This window comes from Hippopotamus amphibius, chromosome 8 (assembly GCF_030028045.1).
Source record: "Hippopotamus amphibius kiboko isolate mHipAmp2 chromosome 8, mHipAmp2.hap2, whole genome shotgun sequence".
In the NCBI taxonomy this organism is placed as follows: domain Eukaryota; kingdom Metazoa; phylum Chordata; class Mammalia; order Artiodactyla; family Hippopotamidae; genus Hippopotamus; species Hippopotamus amphibius.
In genome coordinates this window covers 82,762,422-82,784,635 of record NC_080193.1, presented here as the reverse complement: position 1 = coordinate 82,784,635, position 22,214 = coordinate 82,762,422, and the positions used below count along the sequence as shown (strand labels likewise).

The 22,214-nt window shown below is 39.0% G+C and overlaps 1 protein-coding gene across 4 annotated transcripts in view; it reads right to left on the bottom strand.

Annotated features, from left to right (window-relative positions):
• DOCK10 (dedicator of cytokinesis 10) overlaps positions 1-22,214 on the bottom strand; it is a 261,399-nt gene that overhangs the window by 152,621 nt on the left and 86,564 nt on the right. The window contains exon 1 of one of the 4 annotated variants that reach the window (XM_057744535.1): positions 11,997-12,101. The exons of the other annotated variants lie outside the window; for them this stretch is intronic. Within the exon in view, the coding sequence (XP_057600518.1) occupies positions 11,997-12,101 (105 nt within the window). Of the gene's footprint in view, positions 1-11,996; positions 12,102-22,214 lie in introns of those variants that run through there. 4 annotated transcript variants of the gene reach the window in all.

The following is a 22,214-nucleotide window of genomic DNA, read 5'->3' as shown; positions in this document are numbered from 1 at the left end:
TCACTAGCTGTTCTAAAATCACTCCAGGCATGGGAAAAGGCACCCACCAGTGCCTGTTATTATGTGGCAGGGCTGGTGCTGCACCGCGGTGGGAATAGGGCTATTCTTCTGGTACAGCATTAAGACATTTGTTTGATCTACTCCCCCACATCCACAGCTCTCTTCCAATTAGACTTCACAGCAGAATGGGCTCCTGTCACAAAAACAAATGCTTTCTTCCCCTCTCCTTATTCCACTGCTTCTCATGGAATGCTAACGCAAGTCCAAGCCTTGGAATTGGTCAACCTGCCATCTTTGTAACAACACGGCTTCCAGGAGCCATTTACTGGTCGGAAGCAAGTGGATTGTCCAGTGCTTTAGCTAAAGATTCTAATGTCAAGAACACTGTGTTACATCACAAAGATCTGAATTATTTTCATAATTATAATTCAAAATCAAATGCGTATAGAAATGACACTGAAGATCTAAACATTGGAAGTATGTAACACTGAAAAACATCAAATGACTAAAATGATCAACCTAGACCTCTCTCCAGAATCTAAGAAATAACCTAGACCACCCAGTCTTGTTTTAGGAAAGCGTGATTACAGGTTTTCTATTGAGATGCAACAGGGAGTGTATCATGCGCTCTAGAACCAGAATTCCTGGGCGCCTAGTCCTGGCATTGCCATGTATGGGCTATGGAACTCTGGGCATGTTAGTTAGAATCTCCGTGCCCTAGTTTCCCAGTGTGTAAAATGGACATTTTTGTGGGAGTTACATCATAGGATTGAATGAGGTAATATTTGTTACGCTCTTAGAACAACACTATAAGCACAGTACTCATTACATGGGTGTTAACTAGATAAAGGCTGTGAGTTTTAAATTTTCACTAGTCATGGATTTAAAGCAATTGTAAATTTAATATATACAGAGAGCAAATAATAGGCGCTCAATAAATATCTGTTGAGTAAATAAGTTTATATCCTTTCATCCATGAATTCCTTTTCTGGAACTCTATTTTAAAGAAACAATCACAAATATAATCCAAGATGTATACAAGGATATCTTTGCAATATTACCTTTGTAACAAGATGGAGAAAATACATTCACTTTAATCCAAGAGGGCTAAGAAAGGCAGGCAGGCTGGTGGAGGTTACAACTAGAAAGTGAAGACACCAGAGCTGTTGCTCACAAAAAGTGATTTATATCTTCCAAGAATTGTATGTAGTGGAGAAAGGCTTACTGCTATAATGGGCTTTGGGAAGGATATTGAAAAATGGGATAGAAGTTGGAAAAAAATCAATGAATAACTGTGACAGATGCCATGATTCTTTCCTGCAACTCTCCAAATATTCAGTAAAGCTAGTTAGCTCACAACATTTTGCATGTGATTGGCTTTTGTGGGGAAAGGTGAGATGGTTGGGGTCCATGATCAAGATGGCAAGCATTGCCGCAAGAAAGGCAATGAAAGAAGGAAGGAAAGGAGGTCAAATTCATTCTGACAATGGTTCTAGATTCACACATATTACGACATTAGAATTTGAGTCCAGAATATCTAGCTCTCTGAGGGGTAATAAAGCCAGAAGGACAAGGACAGCTAAATATGGGAAATAAATTATTAAAGGTAAGGAGTGATTAGGAAATTATGGTGCATCCATTCTAAGAAACAGTACATGCTCATTAAAACTGAGTTTTTAAAGTTTGCAATAATAAGCAAAATTACATATGTTATTATTGTTAAATAAAAGTGGAAATAAATATTGCAAACTGAATAACTGCACAAGATTTTAAAAATTTAAAGAAAAAATTAGAAATATATATCCACATATCATCAATTATATTTAGATGGGACTATGATATTTAGAATTTTGCTATTTTGAATTTCTGCATTTTCCAAATTTTCTTTAGTGTACATATATTTCTTTCATCATGGTGAAAAATGAACTTAGTCTTTTCAAAATTCTCATGCCTGTATGAAAACACTGGGGAGTTGCTTGGTTTTAAAATTGTCTATCCTTTGAAAAATCCACCAAAGGGGGAAACTAGAAAAGCACATGAAAGTTCAACCACTAATAACTTCAAGTAATTAAAAAAAGAGAAATAAAATACTGGTGAAAGGACCCCAGGGAAAATAATTACAGATTATGTGTGTGGTTCTAGAAGCTAAGGTCAGCAAGAAAGGGAAGAACAATTAGCAATTTATTAACTAAAGTATTTTCAGCTCTGTAGGGAACCATAAACATCTGGTAAGTTACTTAAGCAGCTCTGTTCATTGGCCACTCTTGCAAAGGTTTAGAAGTCAGAATCTCTAGTTCTAAGTCCAGGGTCTTTTACCTCCCAGCTAAGTAACTTGGACAGTCATTTAACTTGAGACAGTAAGATTGACTCGAATCAAAAGGCAACTTCCTGCTTACAGCAGTGTTGTTATAAGGATCAAAGAGATGAACTATGTGAGGGTGTTAAGCGAACCACCAAATACCAGGCAAATACAGATTTCTCTTTACTCAAAAATGATTGAAAATTACCACATGTGTTTACCCCAAAATATAGCCCAACACCAAGTTAAACCAACCAACCAATCAAACCGGTGATACTAAATTCTTCATGCACCAGAAACTGTCCTACATGCTTTTACCTGTATCATCTAAATTTCCTTAGAAAGCAAGCAAACAAATAAACAAACCGTGATAATTAGTGATTCTACTGGAAACAAAAGAGGTAACAACATAAGGAAAAACACTGAAATTTAAAAAAGAGCAGCATCTCCTCTGTGTATCTCCTGAATCGAGTCAGGCTGCTCTATGCCTGGTGGGAAGAAGGAAGGCAATCTAATTATGTATATCAGCAAATGAAAGTGACTTTGAAATTCTGCCTTTTATTTTCCTTGAGAAACCAGGCTAGAAAATATTTTCCTGTATTTATATTTTCAGATCAAAAGAAAAAGTTTAAATTTAGGATTAGTTTAGTATTAAACTCGTTAGCTTTGCCAAGATAAATATCTAGACAACAATCAAAGTCGTAGATACTTAGAATTTCTTTCTGTAGCTCTAACTTACACACATGCAAGTCAAGTTTGTTAGCAATAGGGAGTTAAAAGCATCACTCAAGACTAAAATCAGGAAAAGGTTTGATGGAATGAGAAATGGAGAACAATCTCTATAGCAAACCCCTCGTATTTGGGGCCACATATTTGTGCTGTAAATGTTGAGTATAATTAGGGAGCCAAGCATTGGTTACGCACCGTGAGGGTTACTCTAGTTTGTTGATCTGAACGAGTTGCATGGTTCTACTTTTCAAAAAAAATCTGATCTTTTTAAGAAACATTATTACTCAAAGAGTCTTTCCCCCTGCCTTTGAGATGTTTGGTACTTTTCCTGTGACATGCAGTGCCTCCTGTGATGCTAGTCGAGATTTCCTCTATGTTCCTCAATTACCCCATCACTTTCAGATATCTGAATCTTTAATATGAGTATTTATAACAGAATTATTCTATATTTGAATGCTTCTGTCAGCTGACAAGGCTATTCATTCTGGCTATTGACCAGAAAAAGAAATAAAAGTAAGTATCTACTTCAGGACCAATACAGAAGGTTCTAGAAGGGTGTGACAGGTCAATTATTTAAACATTCTCTTCACATCCTGACATACAAATAGCAAACAGAGAGGGTCTTTAGTCAGACCCTAAAACAAACAAACAAACAAAAAAAACAATCTCGACATCTCCAAAACAAACTGGAAACAACACAGCTGTTAATTAATACCAGTGTTTTCAAGATAACTGATTACACTTCTTAAAGGAAATAAAAGATCTAAATGACACATGGATTCTTTAGATCTTAAGTTCATCCAGGACCCTTTGGCCTTAGTGCAACTGGAATGGAATCAACTTCCACACTATTTGTGTTTAAAACAAACAAGAAAATTGCAGAGAGCCCGTCCAGCTGGACCTATGGCCACAGCTGTCAGCCTGTGGTCGTGTGACAGATTTAATTCAGCCTTTCATCAAAGGGAGTTCCACTGGACAACCTCTCAAATGTTTGAGCTTCAGAAATCAAGAGTAGCTTTTCTTACCAAAAAGGAAATGATTCAGTAAGGATTAAGCCATCTTATGCTGACCCTTTAACCTTCTCTCTGTCTTTAACCACACAGCTTCAGGAGAATGGAAAAACACCGGCTAAGTCAAAGTTAAGAACTGTACAGCTGGGCAAACTCAGATTAAGCTGAATTTGGAAACAGTTCCCTTGGTAACAAAAACGGACATAGATCTTGGAAGAAATCAGCCAGTAGTAACTCTTTAAATGTCTTAGTCCATTTCAGTGATATAAAGCAGGTTAAACTTGATAAATTACAAAGTTGTTTCCAAAGATGAAGGATGATTAGTTATCATATTCAACGCAAACATTATAGTTAGAAAAATCAGGGTATTCTATTTTATTAACCCTTAATTTCATTAGGAAAATCAAGGACCTGAAGAGATTTACAGGATCTATGATGTAATAAGGCAAACTTTCAAACTGAATTTAAATCTTTTCAGTCTTACTTTCTTTTTTAAGGCAATTTGACTACATATATCTCTTAGGAGCATGTCAAAATTCACTCATTTTTGTTTAGTAAATGAAAAAAAGAAAAGTGGCTGCTTCTTTGCCTAACACTGGTACTTGAAAAGAAGTAGAAAATATCCAAGATCTAAATCAAATTAAATTACATGTCTCATTTAGTTTTCTAGAAACACTTGAAAGATAATAAATATCATTAAAAATACATCACAACCCAATTACAAGTCTGCCTGACACCAGGGAAATTAATGCCTTTGAGCCAACTGCTGGGAATTTTAGATTAATTTATATGAAGTCTGTGATGAAAGCTGCCACCAGCTTAAACTCTGATACTACTTCAGTACTTTAACAGTCACACAAGTGAACCTACAGGTCAAATGTGAGGGGGGTGTGTGTGTGTGTGTGTGTGTGTGTTCATGTGTACACAAACACATACATGTCACAAATAATGAATGTAAATAGTTCTGTCAACAACATGAATTATATATGTTCAATAAATTTTCCCATAATGATAGTCAGCTCATTCTTTTATTTCCTTTCTTAACCTTTGGTTTTTTTAAACTGAGTATGCATAGTGGACATTTGTTGTTTTTTGACCTAAGCAACATCCATCCTGTTTTTTTCAGTACTAGCATGTTAATTTCCTTCTGAGGGCTTACTTCTTTCTCCTTGCCTGTAAAGAGCAAAGTTGGTGGGTCTGATAATTAAAAAGGTTCTGTTTTTCTGTGGTCAAGGGCATGTGACCCCAGCCCATTTAACACTTCCCTCCAGGACTCAGAATCGTGAAGGAAAGATGCAAAACCCCACGCGACAGTCCATTAGTTCCAAACACCAAGACCATCCCTGTTTCCCACTGCCCTGAGCTACTCTAAGTCCATTCTTGTTCTTTGTCCAGGCTGTCTCTTCGTTCTTCCTTCTGTTCCCTTCTCTGAACTATGCTTGTTTACCCAGGAAGGTTTCTTCTGCTTGCAACTAAAAGAATCTAAGATGATATAAGACAAAGAGAGCACCTACAATAAGGGACTATTATTTCCTCAACTTATCTTTGTTTGGATTTGAATCGTCTTAAAGGAGAACCTCTCCTGCAGCCAATGACTCCTTGTAGTACAGAATGTAAGTTTAGTAAACTCATGTATTACTAATACATTCCAATGTCATATTACTCTGTAAAAAATACATCAGACATCATACATCCTGAGGATGGGAGACAAGTACCTTCTTGGTTTTCGAAGGTGATAAACTCAGTGCAGCCTTCATCACTAATTTTCCACTAAGCGTAATCCATTCTAATCATCCCTCTCCTATGTCACCAGAGCAACTGGGGCCAAAAAAGTAAGTTTATGTCCACATTTGCTTTCAGTGCTGACACTGTCACAAACTATAATTTTCTCTCTATAGGAGGTGCCAGGTTGCATTTGAAGTCATGTTCAAGACAGCTGACCAGGTGTCTCTAAGCCATTGCTGGCCCTGTATCACCTTCCTTTATTCCACTATTTTCATCTTAAGAGAATACATTTGCCATATTTGTTGTAGTAAAACCAATTCATATATTTTCACTTGTAGAAATAACATAGTCACACCAAACAATTTAATACTAACAGTAATTTTAGAAACTACCAGTTTTTATCATTTACCTCTTATATGCTAATGATAGTTTTTATTTTCTCACTACTATTATCGTGATCAAATGGCAAGGCTTATAATAAGTATTTAACACTTTCTCTCACTGAATATTCATATCAAACCAAGAAGAGGTCATCATTGCTTTATTTTACAAATGCAGAAACTTGTATTCTGAGGAACTGCTCAGCAACTGGATGGAAGAAATGATATTCCAACCCAGCTCAGCATGAAGCCTTTGGTCCCCTTTACTCCACTCTACCAGCAAAGGTCATAGCTTTGCAGGAATGAAAAACAGAAAACCTTTTTTTTTTTTCCTATTGGGGGGATTCTAAAATAGAGCTGTAGTTTGGGTACTGTTCCTGCTCCCTTTGTGAGTGTCTGCAATGAGGGAACTTAGAAGGCTAGGGGCTGGTGGGAGGTCACTGGGCACCTCAGGGAGGGAAGTGGATAGAGGACAAAGAAATATTTATAAGATGGTAAGGAAGATGAAGAAAAGGAGATGAAAAGGTATTAAGGAACCATCTAATGAATGTGTGATATTGTGATTATATAATAAATATAAATGTGGTCCTCATCCCCCTTTCTATCACTGAGCTCCTAAAACCCTTGGAATTTCCTACTTGAAGAGCATGATAAAGGTGTCTTTTGTTATGTTAATAAGATGACTTTTAGATAGGGGTGCAGGGTGGTTTCTGAGGGAACACCAACCAGGTGATTAGATAGTTGGACCTCTCAGTCCAACTGAGCTGCTCTAGCAAATAAGTCAAACCCAAGAAAGGGTTCATGGGACCCTGTGATTTATAGCCAGTGGATCAGAGGTACAGGTAACAACCTGGACTTGCACCTGGCGCTGAAGTGGAAGGAGGAGGTGGTTGGAACCTCCAATCTATAGTGTGTTGGTCAGAAGCACGGGTAATAACCTAGGCTTGTGGTTGGCCTCTGACGTGGGATCAGAGGCAGCCTCATAGGACTGAGCCCTTAACTTGTGGGATCTGACACGATCTCCAGGTAGATGGTGTCAGAACTGAGTTAAATTTAGGACACCCAGCTGATGTCAGAGAGAATTTCTTGGTGTGGAGAAAAACCTCCACACACTTGACCAGAGGTGTCAGAAATGAAGTGTTTTGCATGAGGAGTAAAGGAGACACACAAGAAAGAGAAAGACAGGTGGAAAACTAAACTTTTCCAACTGAAAATGCTAGGTAACGTTTGTGTCAAAAACCATAGTGCAAATTGCCACCAGTTGAGGGAATCTCTGCAGTTAAGAAAGTTTTGTACTGCAGTCATCAGGAAATAAAAGAGTTTGGGGGGGGATCATGGTGTCACTCCCTGTCCACTGTGCCCCCCACCCCCACCCTCCTTGGACAAATGGTCCACCTTCTGCTCAGATAGTTGCAAAGAGCATTGTCGTGGAGCAAAGCCCTCCCCAGTTTGGCAGTTCTCCTCCACCTTCTCTCTCTCTGGGTTTAACTTTGCTACCTCTCTTAGCACTCATCCTCGAGGAAAGTAAGGTCATTCTTGGTTCAACGGCAAGTACTAATCCTAAATCCACTTTGAAAGCGTCTTCTCTGCCGCTACGCAGCACCTAAGCTAGCTGTTCCCTATCGCTACAGCTACAGGCAGAATCCTCAGATCCAGTTTCAACTTATACTTCTCCATTTCTGTGGTCTGGACTGAATTCAGATCCCCCGTTTACTCCTGTTCCTTTGCTTCCTTCTGCCTCGTTCATTTATAGCATTCATCCCTGCTTTACGTTATGTTTCAACCCTGATTCAGTCTTTCATCATTTCCTGGAACCATCAGCCTGGTTCCTGGACCCCATCCTGTGCTTCCTTTCAGCTAATTGGTTCATTATAAAGCAGCCTAAGCAGGTAACCGTGAATGTCTCTTAAAACAGTATTAGTAAGTAAGGAAGCACAGATGACCAGGGAGAAGCTATCCACATTAACGTGGAAGAGTAAAGATTAAAAAAAAAAAAAAAAACAGACTTGAAAGACAACAGCACAAAACATTTAGTAAAATGACATATGTAGGAGATATGTCACTCAGATTACATCCTTTGTTCATAGTTTTCTACAATTTTCAATTTTCTATTAATGTGCTAACAGGCTATGACTAAAGAGGAGGAGGGATTTTTACTTGTAGCTAACATTTTCTAAACACTTTGAAATCCTGCAGATTAATTATCCACAAGCCAGTAACAACTTAAAAGTAAAACTCACATTTACTCAAATAAATTTTGCATTTTTTTCTGACAGTACAGGTGTACAGATGATTGATATCATAACTCAACTTAATAGTATATTTAATCTTTCCAAATTAGGACATGCAACTTAGGAAGGAAACTACCTTTTTATTAACTTCCGTCCTATGCATCAGAGATCATACTGAATGATTGGATAAAAAAATAAAAATAAAAATAGAAAGACAGTTAAAGAGAAAACCTTCAACTACAGAACACCACACACACACTTCAAAAAGTTAAGGGAAGTAGTTATATTGATGATCTAACAAGTAAATTTCATTTTCCTTGAACTCTTCTTATAATGCAGTTGCACTGTCTTGTATTGTCTGTGATAAGCAGATTAAAACATGGAAAGGGATTTCTTAGACAAGACACTTGAAAACTGGATTACTAAGGGAAGCTTCCAAAACAATTAAAAATTCCAACAGAGTTAAATAAACAGCTTCAAACAGCATTTGAAGAAAACCAATACACAAAATTGTCAGTCTGGGTCATGAGAGTATAAAGTTTGAATTGTGTAGCACTTAGGAAGTCACAGACTTCCGGTGACGTATTCTAGGCTACTATGATACTAAACCATTTCTAAATTTGTCTCAGAGCAAGAAATTGTTGAATTCAAAATCCACATGATCATTATAAAAACACAATCTATGATAATTATTTCTCGTGATCATTATTTCCCTTTCACAACAATATATGAGTATACCCAAAATTCAAAAGCAATCATTGTTTTATTCTTTGACCTAAATGTAAGCCTTATCTTTGTTTGTTGGGCATTTTGACACTTGAAATGCTTCTTCCTTATCACCTATACAGTCATCTCAGAAACTGGCCTAGAGATGTTGGTTTAGCTTTTAAAAAGCTTAGATGAGTGTGCTGTGGAAAGTCCAATCTGGTTATAGATGGTCTTCAGCTAAGCTGGGCTTCGGTGGGGGGCAGGGTGGGAAGTGGCATTTCTAAGGCAAACCCCACTGACACACAGAGCGATCTGGGACCCCCTGAGCACTCAGCTTGATACAACTGAGGATTTTGTCTACTGACTGGTTCGGTCATTGAAGAGGGGTCCTGGGAGGCAGGAGTCACCTGTAGCCCCGTAGCTTCAATGCTGCAGTCACTGAAAAGACAATCTCACTTTGCAGTTATATCCCCCTTCCCATGCCCTTGGAAGTGGAGATATTTTACTTGGTTTTATTAATACTCCATAACACTTGCAATACTCGTAACTATCTACAGTGTTCAAATCATGTTCAGAATGCCCAGGATCAAAATGAATTCCAATAAACAACCTTAAGACAGGGCAGGTATTGTTAGAAACATTTTATGCAAGGGGCAACTGAGGCTCAGAGTGATTTAAATAACCTGCCCGAGGTCACATGGATGGTGAATGAGAGAGCCAGAATGACCGCCTAGCCCTCTAATTACATGCTTTGCTTTCTTGGAGTCTCTCTTTTTCCAAAATGAAAGTCACATCCCAGGATAACACTTAAGGATGGATTGCGCAATCTCCTACTCAACAGAAGAGACAACCTGTGAAAGAAGATATGCCTATCTTAGGAGGACCAAAAGCAGGCAACAGCAGTAGGGAGTCCCCAGCGCCTTCCACAGAAGAAAGCGAATCACTGTATGAATGATGCTAATTAAATGTGAATGCACAGCTACTGAATGCTGTGGGAGAACACTCCATCCTTACTGGCTGCTTTCCCCATAGTTCTCAGTAGCAATACCTTCAAATTCAATTAAGATAATTCATGGAGTGATTAGCTTCATTATATGGGGAGACACCAGGGACTGTCCCAATGCCAAACCGTGCGTGTGGTCTCTGTAAGATAGACACGTCCTTCTCCTGTGCGTTGTCTCTTTTAATGGACACGAGAAGAAGTAAATCTCATGGTGACATAACTCTCAGAATGTCTAAATTCCACTGAGAGAAAGGCAGCCGGGAAATTTTATTTTCTGGACTGGTCTGAAGGTTAACATAATCTCAAAGCGAACAAGTTTTCAAACACTTATCCTCTTTAACAGGCTAACGGTAAACAACTGACGAGGCTTTCATGGGGCCTGGAGAGAAGTCACAACTGAGCATCCTTTGGCGCCAGTGAGGACCAAGAGGTTAGGTTCCAAACTGCATATTTCCCTTATGAAAACTGAGTGGAAAGACCTGGGCACATCCCATGGGAACAAGGTCAAGGGGGTCAATTGTCCATATTTCCCAGCGGGAGACATGTACTATTCAGACCCTGAGGTAGAAACAGCAAGGCATCAATCCTATGAGCCAGACCTCCAGTAAACTTTACTCTCATTAAATTACCACCAGACAGATTGTAAGTATAAAGACAGCCACTATTACTTGAGACAGAGTATTCCATACCTGATTTTGGCCTATCAAAGACTGAGTGACTACTCATTAATTTGATTATTCATATTTATTCAATGACTATTCATAAACAATCATTATATTATCAAATGTATATAATTTTTTAAGCTGCTGTGTTTCTAGATTAAAGATATTTATATAAACAGAAAGATTATTTACCCCTAGAGCAGTGGTTCTCAACCTGGGAGATCACCCTGTCTGCCCAAGGGGACATTTGGCAATGTTGGGAGATGCTTTGCTTGTCATAAGGGGGGGAGAGTTTGCCACCAGCATCTAGTGGGTAAAGGCCCAGGAAGCCACTAAACAACATACAATGCACAGGACAGCCCCAAACAACAAAGAACTCTCTAACCCAAAATGACCGTAGCGCTGAGCTGAAAAGCCCCTGCCTTGAACAAAAAGCAAGCAAAACCTGAACCACTTGGCAAAATAAACATTCCAGTAAAAAGAGCTACCCAATCAGGTTGTCGGAACCATTTATCATATAAAGTGGGCCTTCCATGTTACATGTGAATCACTGAAGCTCTAGCCATCCACCCTGATACTCAGCTGTCCATAGTTCTTACAGATAGAAATCTAGAATTCTGTAATAAGTACACATTTCCAGAGCTGTCATTTTGTTTACTAAGACAGAAACAATTTTTTAACAGTAGACAAAACCAAATCTTTTTAACCTTTAAAAATCACCAATTTTTCTCCTCTTCCTTGGTTCACTTAATTAAATACTTATTTACATTTCCTTTCCTGTTTTGAGTTGCTCTTTCTAAGAACTTTAAAGCAAATCATGAGTGCTACATGATAAAAATAGAGCAGTAATACTTTTTTAAAAACACAACTGTATACAAGTCATCAACTGGTGTCTTAATTGAGGCGATTATAGGCTTTTCTTTTAAAAAAGAGAATACTCTAGTAATATTTTAACCAAATCCTCTAGTAACATGTTTTAAAATAATGATGGAAGTAATTCCAATATTCCGAATAAGTTAGTAAATGTTTTACTACTTCCAACCTCTTCCAATATGTTTTAAACTGATCATGGAAGTAATTAAAAAATAATGATGTAAGTAAAAAAGGATATTTATGAACTGGGTTGAATATTCTGTTCCATCTAAGACTTTGCCCATAGCCTAGGTTAGCATACCACTCTAGAGCTAATCTTTATTTTTTAAAGTATTGAAGAAAAGATGGAAAGCAAACAGCAACATGAGATACCTACAGAGCTAAATCTGTGGATTTCTTCCTGATTTTTTCTCCTCACTGTTCGTCTCTTCTTCCAAAATTCACTGGGATCCCGTTTAAAAACCTTTCCTCGGAAGCTCATGGTATTGCCGTTATTTGAGTGGCAAGATATTTAAAAATATCAATTTCTTTAAGCCTCTTCCTTCTGAAGCATCACCAGGCCGAAAAAATTTTTCTTCTCTGGTAAAAAGGGAAATGCTCACACTACATTAACATAACTCAACAGAAAGGAAAAGAAAACCGACAAGTTACCGCTTCCTGTGAGTGAGTAACTACCAGCTGTTCAGACGCGCTTTTGTGCATTTATTCTCCCTAATCACCTGCTCTAAAGCAAGACAAAAAACACAAAAGGACTTTGGATGTTTAAAAAAATTGCTCACAGCTAAATAAACCATAGGATGTAAACTCACCCTTGGAACCAAGCGGAGACTGAATCAAAGAGCTAATTTACTGTAGGCTGCCTGGTCTGTCAAGTGCAACAGCCATCCAAACTATCACTGTGGCTAGATCCTAAGGGTGAACTGTGATAATATACCTGTTTAAATCAGTTGCTCATGTAAGTGTAGATTACATTAGTGGTCTTTCACTTAGGCACAAGGGGAAAATATTAGAAATCTATTTGTGTTAGTCATCTAAATAGAGATATTGTGCTTTACTAATATTTAACATAATACATTGACATGGACACCTTCAGTCTCTCTGTCAAATGGTTACAAATAGTCAAATAGTTAATTCCCTAATCTTTAGATCTTTACCACCTGTCTCTGGGGCAATTTAAAACTGCATCTCTCCCCTCACACCCACTCCAGCGCTCCTTCCTGTTTTATTTTTCCCCATGGCACTTACTAGGGTGTGACACTACTATACATGTTACTTACTTATTTTACTTATGATCTGTCAGCCTCCATAAGATTCTATGCCACAGGAGTGTGAGGATTTTGTTTGTTTCATGCACTGTATCTTCAGTGATCAAAACCATGCCTGGCTTCCAGAAGATTCTCAGCATACATACAATTGTTTAATAAAAGAATAAATGAAGGACTTATGTATGTTGTGCTTAACAAGGAACCTTGTCCCCTATGTATACTGTGTTTTGAAATATTAGCTATTGACAAGGACTATATAATTTATAAATAAATATAAAATATGGGAGTGCAGTCCACTTTTTTCTCTGAGGTGCGTGAGATAAGAAATATTTGGAGGCCACAGGACTAGGAAAGAACTGATTAGATTAAACGTTAGAAAGATGGCTTCTAATAACGATTGTTGTGTGAGACAGCCTTTCAATGTCTTTAAGAGTTTGCTTCTTCATCTGCAGGATGGACCTCCTCAGTGGGGGTGCCCATCAGTGTGATGTAGGTGCTGAGGGAACCACTGCTTGTCTAGCAAGCATTCTGGGGTTTAAAAGATGGCTGAAGGAATATTGCCATTGAGGACTGATCTCCATAACTACTGAAGCACAAGCTCCTACCAACTCCCCTGAGAAGGGAGTCCTGAGCAAGGGATATTATGAAGGGAGTAACTGTCCTCTCTGACTTCAGGGCATCAGCTCCACAGGCACTTGTTGGGGGCATCTTTGCACAGAAAGCAGTATAATGTGCAGTATGGATGCAAACAAGAAGTTCAACCAGGAGAACAAGTTCTGTGTAAAAGGCTTGCATTATTCTGGGAGTTTGAACGTTAAGAAAAATAACAAGGCTGCTATTGCATTCATGTCTTAGCTGGAAGCAGGACTGAAGGTACAAATGGGAACTGGGAGAGTGACAAGAGGAGAGGAACAATGAGTAAACACAATGCGTTGGGGGTTTTGTGGGGGCTTTTGCTCCAGAGCCTTGCCTTCTCCTTCTAGAGCTCAACAAGGTTAATGGTGCAGGCCCGCTGGCTGCCACAGATGATGCAAACTTGCCACCCAGAAGCGAATGGTCCCACGTATCCGCGTGGCTTTTCTTCAGCTTCCTTCAGCCCTTTACCCAAATGTCTCTTCCTCAGAAAGCCTCCTCTGACCATTCATTTAAAACTATGGCCTTCTCCCTTAAACACTTTGAATGCTCCTCTCTTGACTTTTTTGGAGGGAGGGGTGTCAGAGAGAAGATGGAATAAGACATTCTTCTCTCACCCTGAGAAGCCACTTCTGCAAACACAGTTCTGATTCTGTAATGAAGGCGGCGGTCTTCAGGGAAGCTCCCACTTAGCAGCTAGTTCTAATGACAAGGCACTAAATAGATGCCATTGCTTATTTAATAAGCCTCATTATTGATTATTATTTAACCTATAATAAATCTTCCCCTTTAATACGGTTGTTCTTTCCTGACAGAGGCCATTTCCCAGTATTATTTCCCCAATAAAGACCAGATTTAGTTGAAGCACATACGTATCCCCCAGACTCTAGCCACACGTGTACCTCTTACTTGTCATGCAGAGATTTGTGAAAGACAGGCAAAAAGAGATACCGCTCATTCCCTGCCAAAGGATGGAGACTGAAGAAGCTTCTTTCAAAAACTATGAGAAAAATAGCGAGATGCTATAAAAATAACAACTGAGGAGGTAAACTATATTATTATTCTGTAATTGGTTTAAGTAAGCATCCAAGGATTCCACAGAGCAGAAGTCCTTTTGATCCATGGTCATGGGATATACAGAAATTCCACTGTATGTCTTTCACTCTTAACAGAGTTCAACTTCTGAGTAACTCCTTGCCATCTGTTAGATGAGCAGGTACATTATAGCACACGCAGAATTTTCAGATTTAACTTTTCTCCTTTTATATTATGAGAGTCTGCCTTTGGGTCACCTGATTTCCCAAGTATGTAAGATTATGTTTCTGTTTTAATAGCTGAAAGTAGTATTTCACAGCCCTTTTGGATCATAAACTTATTCGAGAATCTAACAAAAACTGGACTCACTCACTGGGAAAATGTAAGGACTCAGAAAATGTGTGTGCATGCTTGGGGGTCACCAATCTCTGAGGTCCATCTGGGGACCCTCTTATTCATGTTACCCTACATGTCTAGCTCACAGTTTTAGAAGATAGGAATGTTGTCTTATAACGAAGCATTTAGTAATTTTGAGCAGCTCGTAAGTGACTTCCTCTCTTTCTAATGTTTACGTCTCGTCTCTCCTCTATTCCTCTTTAGGCGCCACAGTTCTTTATCCTGGAGTCCCGCCCCCCACCCCCGGACTTCTGCAATGGGAGAATGACTCATTTCTCCCCTTGCTAAGCTGTTAATTCCAATTACCTTTAGTATTGGCAAAAGGAGGCATTGTTGGGCAGTATACGGGAATGTCAGATAGACATAACCTGTGGTGACTGCAAAGGAGGAGAAAATCCAGTAGCATGGAGTTCGGTGTTCCATGGGATGGCACAGTTGGAGATCTCTACCAGGCTTCGCTCACCTTGATTTCAGACCAAGTCTGTTTCTCCAGCATTCTGTGATACCCTACGTCATTCCTAAAAATTCCTTTTCTGCTTAAATTGAGACACATGTTGACAATCAAAGAACCTAACCAGGACACTAGGCAAGAACGGGCAATAAAGAGAAATCAGAGATTAGCTGGCTCAACCACAAGAAATCACTGTCAAGTTCATTAGTAAAGAAATCTGCTACCAATCAATGATCAGAATTAATTAAGTACTATACTCAAGGCATTGCTGCGCTTCATGAGAAATATGTACGAGTGTAAATCAAAACTTATCCGCACTCTGGCTGTAGAATTTATTTTAATTAACTTTTAGAAAAGACAAATACATCATTTTTTGACAGAATTTCCTTGCTTTTCAATACACTTTGTCCATCTGTCAACAAGCTTTCGTATTCCCTCATTAAAAATGTTTTAGGCTGAGCTGTGAGCCACGAATGCACCGCTGTCTTCACTTCTTCATCAGAAGTGAATCTTCATCCTCGTAGGGCTGCTTTCAGGGGACCAAACAGGTGAAAGTCTGATGGAGCAAGATCAGGACTATAGGGAGGATGCTTTAACACCTCAAAACGAAGTATTTACAGAGTATCGACAGTGTGGGCAGAGGTGTGTGGACGTGCACACCCTCAGACCACAAAAAACGAATCACTGCACGCTGCTCTTTTCTCATGCAAATCACTAGTGGGACATTCATTTTTGCTTGCACCACAGTTACAAGTGAACTGATGTAACAAGTTCACACCTACACAGCAGTGACTAGGGAGAGAGTAGCCTTGAATAGAAAGCACTAGTAAGACAGTGCAGCCAACAGAAGCTCTAATATAACTGGAGTGTGGATAATTTTTGACTCACCCTCATAATACTCTTCCTAGCCTTGACAACCTTGTACCTGACAGAGGAGTTCACTAGAGTGTAAAGGAGACTGGGAAAGCTTTATAGTAACAACAGAACCTAAGGGAGACTGAATAGGTGGGAGTCAAATAGATGGGAGAAGGGTAAGGATACTCTTGGAAAGGGGAATGTAGCACAGAGAAGGCATAAGATACAATGGTTAAAATCACAGGATCTGGAATCAGCTTAGATGCAAATCCTGGGTCTATTGCTTTCTAACTGCATATGCTTTAGCCAATACTCTACCCTCCAGGCCTCACTTTTCTCATTTGTAAGATAGGGATAGCACAGTAGATGCCTCACAGAGTTTTTGTGAGGATAAATGAGATGACACTCTTAAAAATTTCAGCACATTGCCTGGTACATAGTTACCATAACTATTAGTTATCACAAAAGCTAAGAGGCAAAAAATGGTACAAATCAACCTGTTTGCAAGGCAGAAATAGAGACCCAGATGTAGAGAACAAACATATGGACACCAAGGGGGGAAAGCAGGGAGGGTTGCAGGGGAATGAATTGGGAGATTGGGATACAAAATTGTACACTCTAAATATATGCCGTTTATTGTATGTTAACTATATCTCAATAAAAGTTCTAAAACGAACAAACAAACAAAAAAACTAAGAGGCAGGTCAAGAAAAATATTTAAGAAAAAGTAGAAAGTCCAGCTTGTCTATAGCCAAGGGTTGAGCAGAAGAGGAGAGGTAGAAACAATTGAAAATAGAAGCCAGGGCCAGTTCACGGAAGGCTTTGAATACTAAGAAAATGAAAGTTTCTATTGTATCCTGAAAGCTATGGGAAATCACTGAAGGATCTTTGAATTACAATTAAAATAGTGCCTTTGGAAGATTCATCTGATAATTACATGTAGGCTAGATTTTTGGGGAATATGATCCAGAGGTAATCTGCATTAATCCAAGTATTAACATAGAACGGTGGAGGGCAGAAAACTTGGCATCAGAAACATACCCATAGACTTCACAGAGGAAGATCTGGCAATTAACTGGAAAATGAATGATAGTTGAAATTTACCAAGCAAGTACTAGATGCTGATCTAAATGTTAACAGTGCCTTATTTAAACCATGCAACAACCCTGTGAAGTAGGTATTACTATTACTGTTATCACCACTCAGTTTTACAGAGGAAGATATTTGGGTCCTGAGAAGTTAAGCAATTGGTCCAAGGTCCCAAAACAAGTAAGCAGCACAGCTAGGATTTAAACCCAGACCGTCCAGCTCCAGAGCTCTTAACCAGAAGAGAGGCCCAAAGATGCCAGCAGGCTTCTGAGTTTGGCCATCAAGGAGATGGATAATATGACTGAGGGACAGAGGGTGCAAGAAGAGAGGACTTCTTCTCCTACTAATGCTGATTTAGATGTGTCAAGAAGATAGAAAAACGGGCATTTTCAGCACTATTGTTATACGTGTGCCTGGAACTCAGGAAAGAGTCAGAACTGGAGATAGCAAGCTAAAAATCATCAAAAGAGTTAAAATTGAAAGTCTAAAAGTAAACTGAATTTTTGGAGAACAGAGTGGCATAAAATTGAGAACACAATCTTGAAAATCTTTTATATATGATAAATAGAAGACAACTTAGGAAATTGAGAAGGCATAGAGATACAGGGGGAAAACTAGCAGGGTAGTGTGGTGTTCAGATACACCGAGGAGGGGAGTTTAAGGAGGGTGACACGGCATCCAGCAGAGTTGGATGTGGGACCTAAGGATGTCTAAAAACAGCCAGCATGAGAGATAAGCAAGATGAAAGCTAAGGACCTTGCATTCTTGGATCCAGACAGATCTGTATTTGAATCCTCTTCGGCCATCTACTAGATAACCTCCAGCAAGTTACTTGACTTTTGTCTTCCTATTTCTTATACAACAGAGCAATTAGTATACAGCTTACAAGACTGTCGTGAAATAATATGTGTTAGTACTTAGCGTTTAGGAAAAATACATATATGTGTATATATAGTTGCTAAGATTCCTATATATGTATATATGTAAACTATTATTTATTGAAAATGACTGGTATTTGCCAGGTCTATCTAGGTATGTATTTATGTATAAACACACCTATATATGCATATTTATGTACATAAAATACACAGATGCACAAATTCTTATATGTGTATTCAAAATCTGGCCCCATGGTGTCCAGACCAAGAAAATAAGTTTGCAATTTTCAATAGATAAGAGTCTGGGTATTTGGAATTTAATTAAGATGGTAAATCTTAACCATGTTTTAGAAGAAATAGGAAATTGAGTGCTAAGCTACCTGAAATTTGAGAAAAAGTTCTAGTAGTCTGTATTAGTTTTCTATTGCTGCTGTAACAGGTTACCACACATTTTATTGGCTTAAATCAACACCCACTTATTATCTCATAGTTTTTGTGGGTCAGAAATCTGGGTATGACAGATTCTCAGCTGATTCTCCATTTGGAGCCTCCCAAGGCTGAAATCCAAGTGTCAGCAGGGTGGTGTCCCTTTCTGGAGGCTCCAGAGGAGAACCCGGTTCCAGGCTGATCAGCTTGTTGGCAGAATTCAATTCCTTGCAGTTGTAGGACTGAGGTCCCAGTTTCCTGCTGTCTGCCAGCAGGGGTCATTGTCAGCTTCTAGAGGCTGCCTGCATTCTCTGCTTCATGGTCCCTTTCTAAGCCAGCAACAATGGGTTAAATCCTTCTCACACTTGAATCTCTCTGACTTTTCCTTTTCTCTCCTAAACATCTCTTCTCTTTGTCTTTCTACTCTAGCTGGAGTAAAAAGTCTTGGCTCTTAAGGCCTCATGTGATTAGACTGGTTCCACCCAGAAAATCCAGGATAATGTCTATATTTTAAGGCCAGCTGATAAGTAACCGTAATTGACATTCACAAAGTCCCTTCACAGCAGTACTAAGAGGAGTGTTTCATTAAAGCAGCAGAGTCTTATTGAGGGGGGAGAGGTGTCTTTAGGAAACCGTCTCTCGCACAGTCTTATTCTGGACTACAGCTTGGTTTTTGCACTTATCTTCTGAAGACAATGTTAACATCAAGAATGCACTGAGAAGAAGATGTAGGCGAGGACAACACTTGGCCTTTGAGTTTCTGCTGAACAGCAAGGTGGGATGCAGCTCGCAGTGGAGCCAAGAAATGACTGAGAGGAAACAGACATTTGGCTTATAGGTCACTTCCTGGAAAAAGTTGGCAGTGAAATAAAGGTGAGAAAAAAAATCGTAGTTGTGGGGAGGGAGGGCAGAACCAAAGAGATAAATTTAGAAGATGAATACTGGTGGAGAAGTAATCAAATATATAAACACAGAAAACAAAGGCAATAAGCTAAAGGCAACAAGCTCTGAGGTCATCTCTAAAATGTTTATGTTTGTACGATATTTGGATAGGCTATGCAAACAGCAAATGATGTTCTCGTGGAATCTAAGAAACCAGAGGGCAGAGATTTTTGTTTCTTTGACAATGCATCTGAACCTCCTTAATGAAATTTACCCAGAAAGTACCGTTAAGAATGCAGAGTAACTGAAACCTTAGTGGTTAAGACTTAGACAGCCACATATGACATCATACTTGAATCCACAAGGCCTAATTTGAGCAGCTGGTAAAGTACTTTCTGTTCATTTCCACCTGCTTTCTTTACTAGCTTCTCATCCCATCTTACCTTTATTCCAATTTATTTTACCTGCGGAGCTTTTCAGCGTTTACTGTGATTACTGCTTCCTTGTTAGAGAACTTTTAGAGAACTCATTTCATTTTTCTCTTCCATTTCCAATAGATTTATCCTGTGCCTAAGGGTCTTTGTGCTTTACAGCCTTTCTTTCAGAGGACAAAACAAGGCTGGTCCACAGTGCATCTCTAGGTTCTGCGTACCACTGTCGACCTTGTTTAAAGGAAGTAAAGCACAAGTAGCTACTTCCTCCCTCACTGTGGTCTCTCCTGAGCCTGGCCCCAGGCAGAAGTGCTTCTTAAGCTCCTAGCACTGAGGTTCACTACTTCCAGCTACATAGGTCAAGACTGAATGGCTCAGAGTTAACTGACGAGAGAGGCTCAGATATCTCAGGCGAGTTTCAACGAACATGACAAAACCTCATGTTTCTAAGTGCAGGGTTTTCAGTGGGCAATGTCTGTGGAATACAGCAGTTTTTTTGTGTGTCTGCTAACCTCTAATTCAAATAGCATTAGTTTAAGTATGAAATATTTAGCAATTTTACGGCAAAAAAAGAGAGCCCAACAACAGGAATTGCACTGAGGGAGAATGTAGACATGCCAAAAATAGAAGAGACTGGAGTTGCATGCGTGTGCTGAGTGTGTGACATGTATGTCTGTGGTGTGTGCATACACGTGCATAGCATAAACAATCTTTATTGCATTAAAATAATTTACAGTAATCCATTCATGGCCCATCAAACATGTATTAATTTGTAATGATATTTGTTAATATTACTGAATTTAAGTAGGTCTCAGGAGGTAAGAATTCCCACTTAATCAGGATTTGATGGGGCTGAGGGGGGTAAAGAACTCATTTCTTACAGTTTAGTGAGCCCATCTTAGAATCTAAGAGCAATCAGTAAAGGGATTTTAGTTTTTTTCTTTTTAATCATGGACTTTATCATTGGTCATAGTCTTTTACCAGGAAAAATGTTATGGCCTGGAGATACTCATATATCTTACTAATAAGCATCTTAATGCAATACTTAGGAAATGAGGAATACTAATTTTAATTTTTCCCCTTTTCTCAATTTCCTGATGGGTATTTGGGAATTATCACCCATGTTGAAGTTTTTCCTGCCTTATGATAAAGGCATCCAACCACCCTCAAGAAGTCAGCTTTAGCTTGGTCTGATACAAAATGGGAAATCCCTAAGAAGCAAGAATTCATGCTCACGGAGACCACATTTTAACTCTCTCCCCCATGCCACCAAACTCAGAACCGGAGCCTAACAACAGAACAATAACAACAACAAACACACCAAAGCTACTATATGATTTTCTAAGCTTATGTTTCACACGAATAACACAGCCTCGATTGTTAATGTTCTTTAAAATGTTCTTTAAAAAGTCATGCAGCTAATTCTTCCCCTAGAATACAGCATTCTTTTCCCATTAAAAATATAATCAACCCCCAAGCAATTTATTTTCCTTGGACTATTCTTCCTCTGTCTTTTAAAAAGATTGAAAGGGATTCTGGGTCGAGGCAGATGATTTCTCTCACAAATGATCAGCTGAAGACACACAAATGGGAGTCGAGGGTCCGAATCAATGCTGCTGTCATTGATCTGCTAAGGACTCCTGCCCAACAATAATTTCCCCCTGGAGACACACGCGTCTCTCTGCTGGCTGGCTACAGCCCACGCTAGCCTCCCACTCCTGGCAAAGTTAACTACAGACCTGAGTTATTTCTTTTAAAATAAAACAAGCACCCCAAATTGCCCTCCTGTAGTCTTTCCAATTGCTGATTACCTTGCTTTCAATATGCATGTCATCCAATGTTTAATAATTACCTTGAAATTCATGTGTTTTATGAAAGAGCCAAGGTCTTTCAAATCTGTGAAGCTCCCCTGGAAAAATTGGTTAATTTATGTAACATCAGTATTACATATGTTTTTTTCTTGTGGTAGTCTTTTTTTTTTTTTTTTAAACTGCAGATGGATGTGTCTTTACAAAGGGAGGGTGATGAGGCATTCTTACCTAAGCAATTTTGACAGAGAAACAAATTGCCACGTGCAAGCCAAATCCTAAGCATGCAAGTGGCCAACCATTCAGACCAAGGACTGCTTGCTAGTGGAGTTGACTGATAGTCTAGCTGTGATTTCTGCAACCTGTCTGCCCCACAAACCATTTGTTCAATGGTGTCATAATGCATTCATTTCTTTTTAAGGCCTCTGTCAGGAGGAGGTGAAGC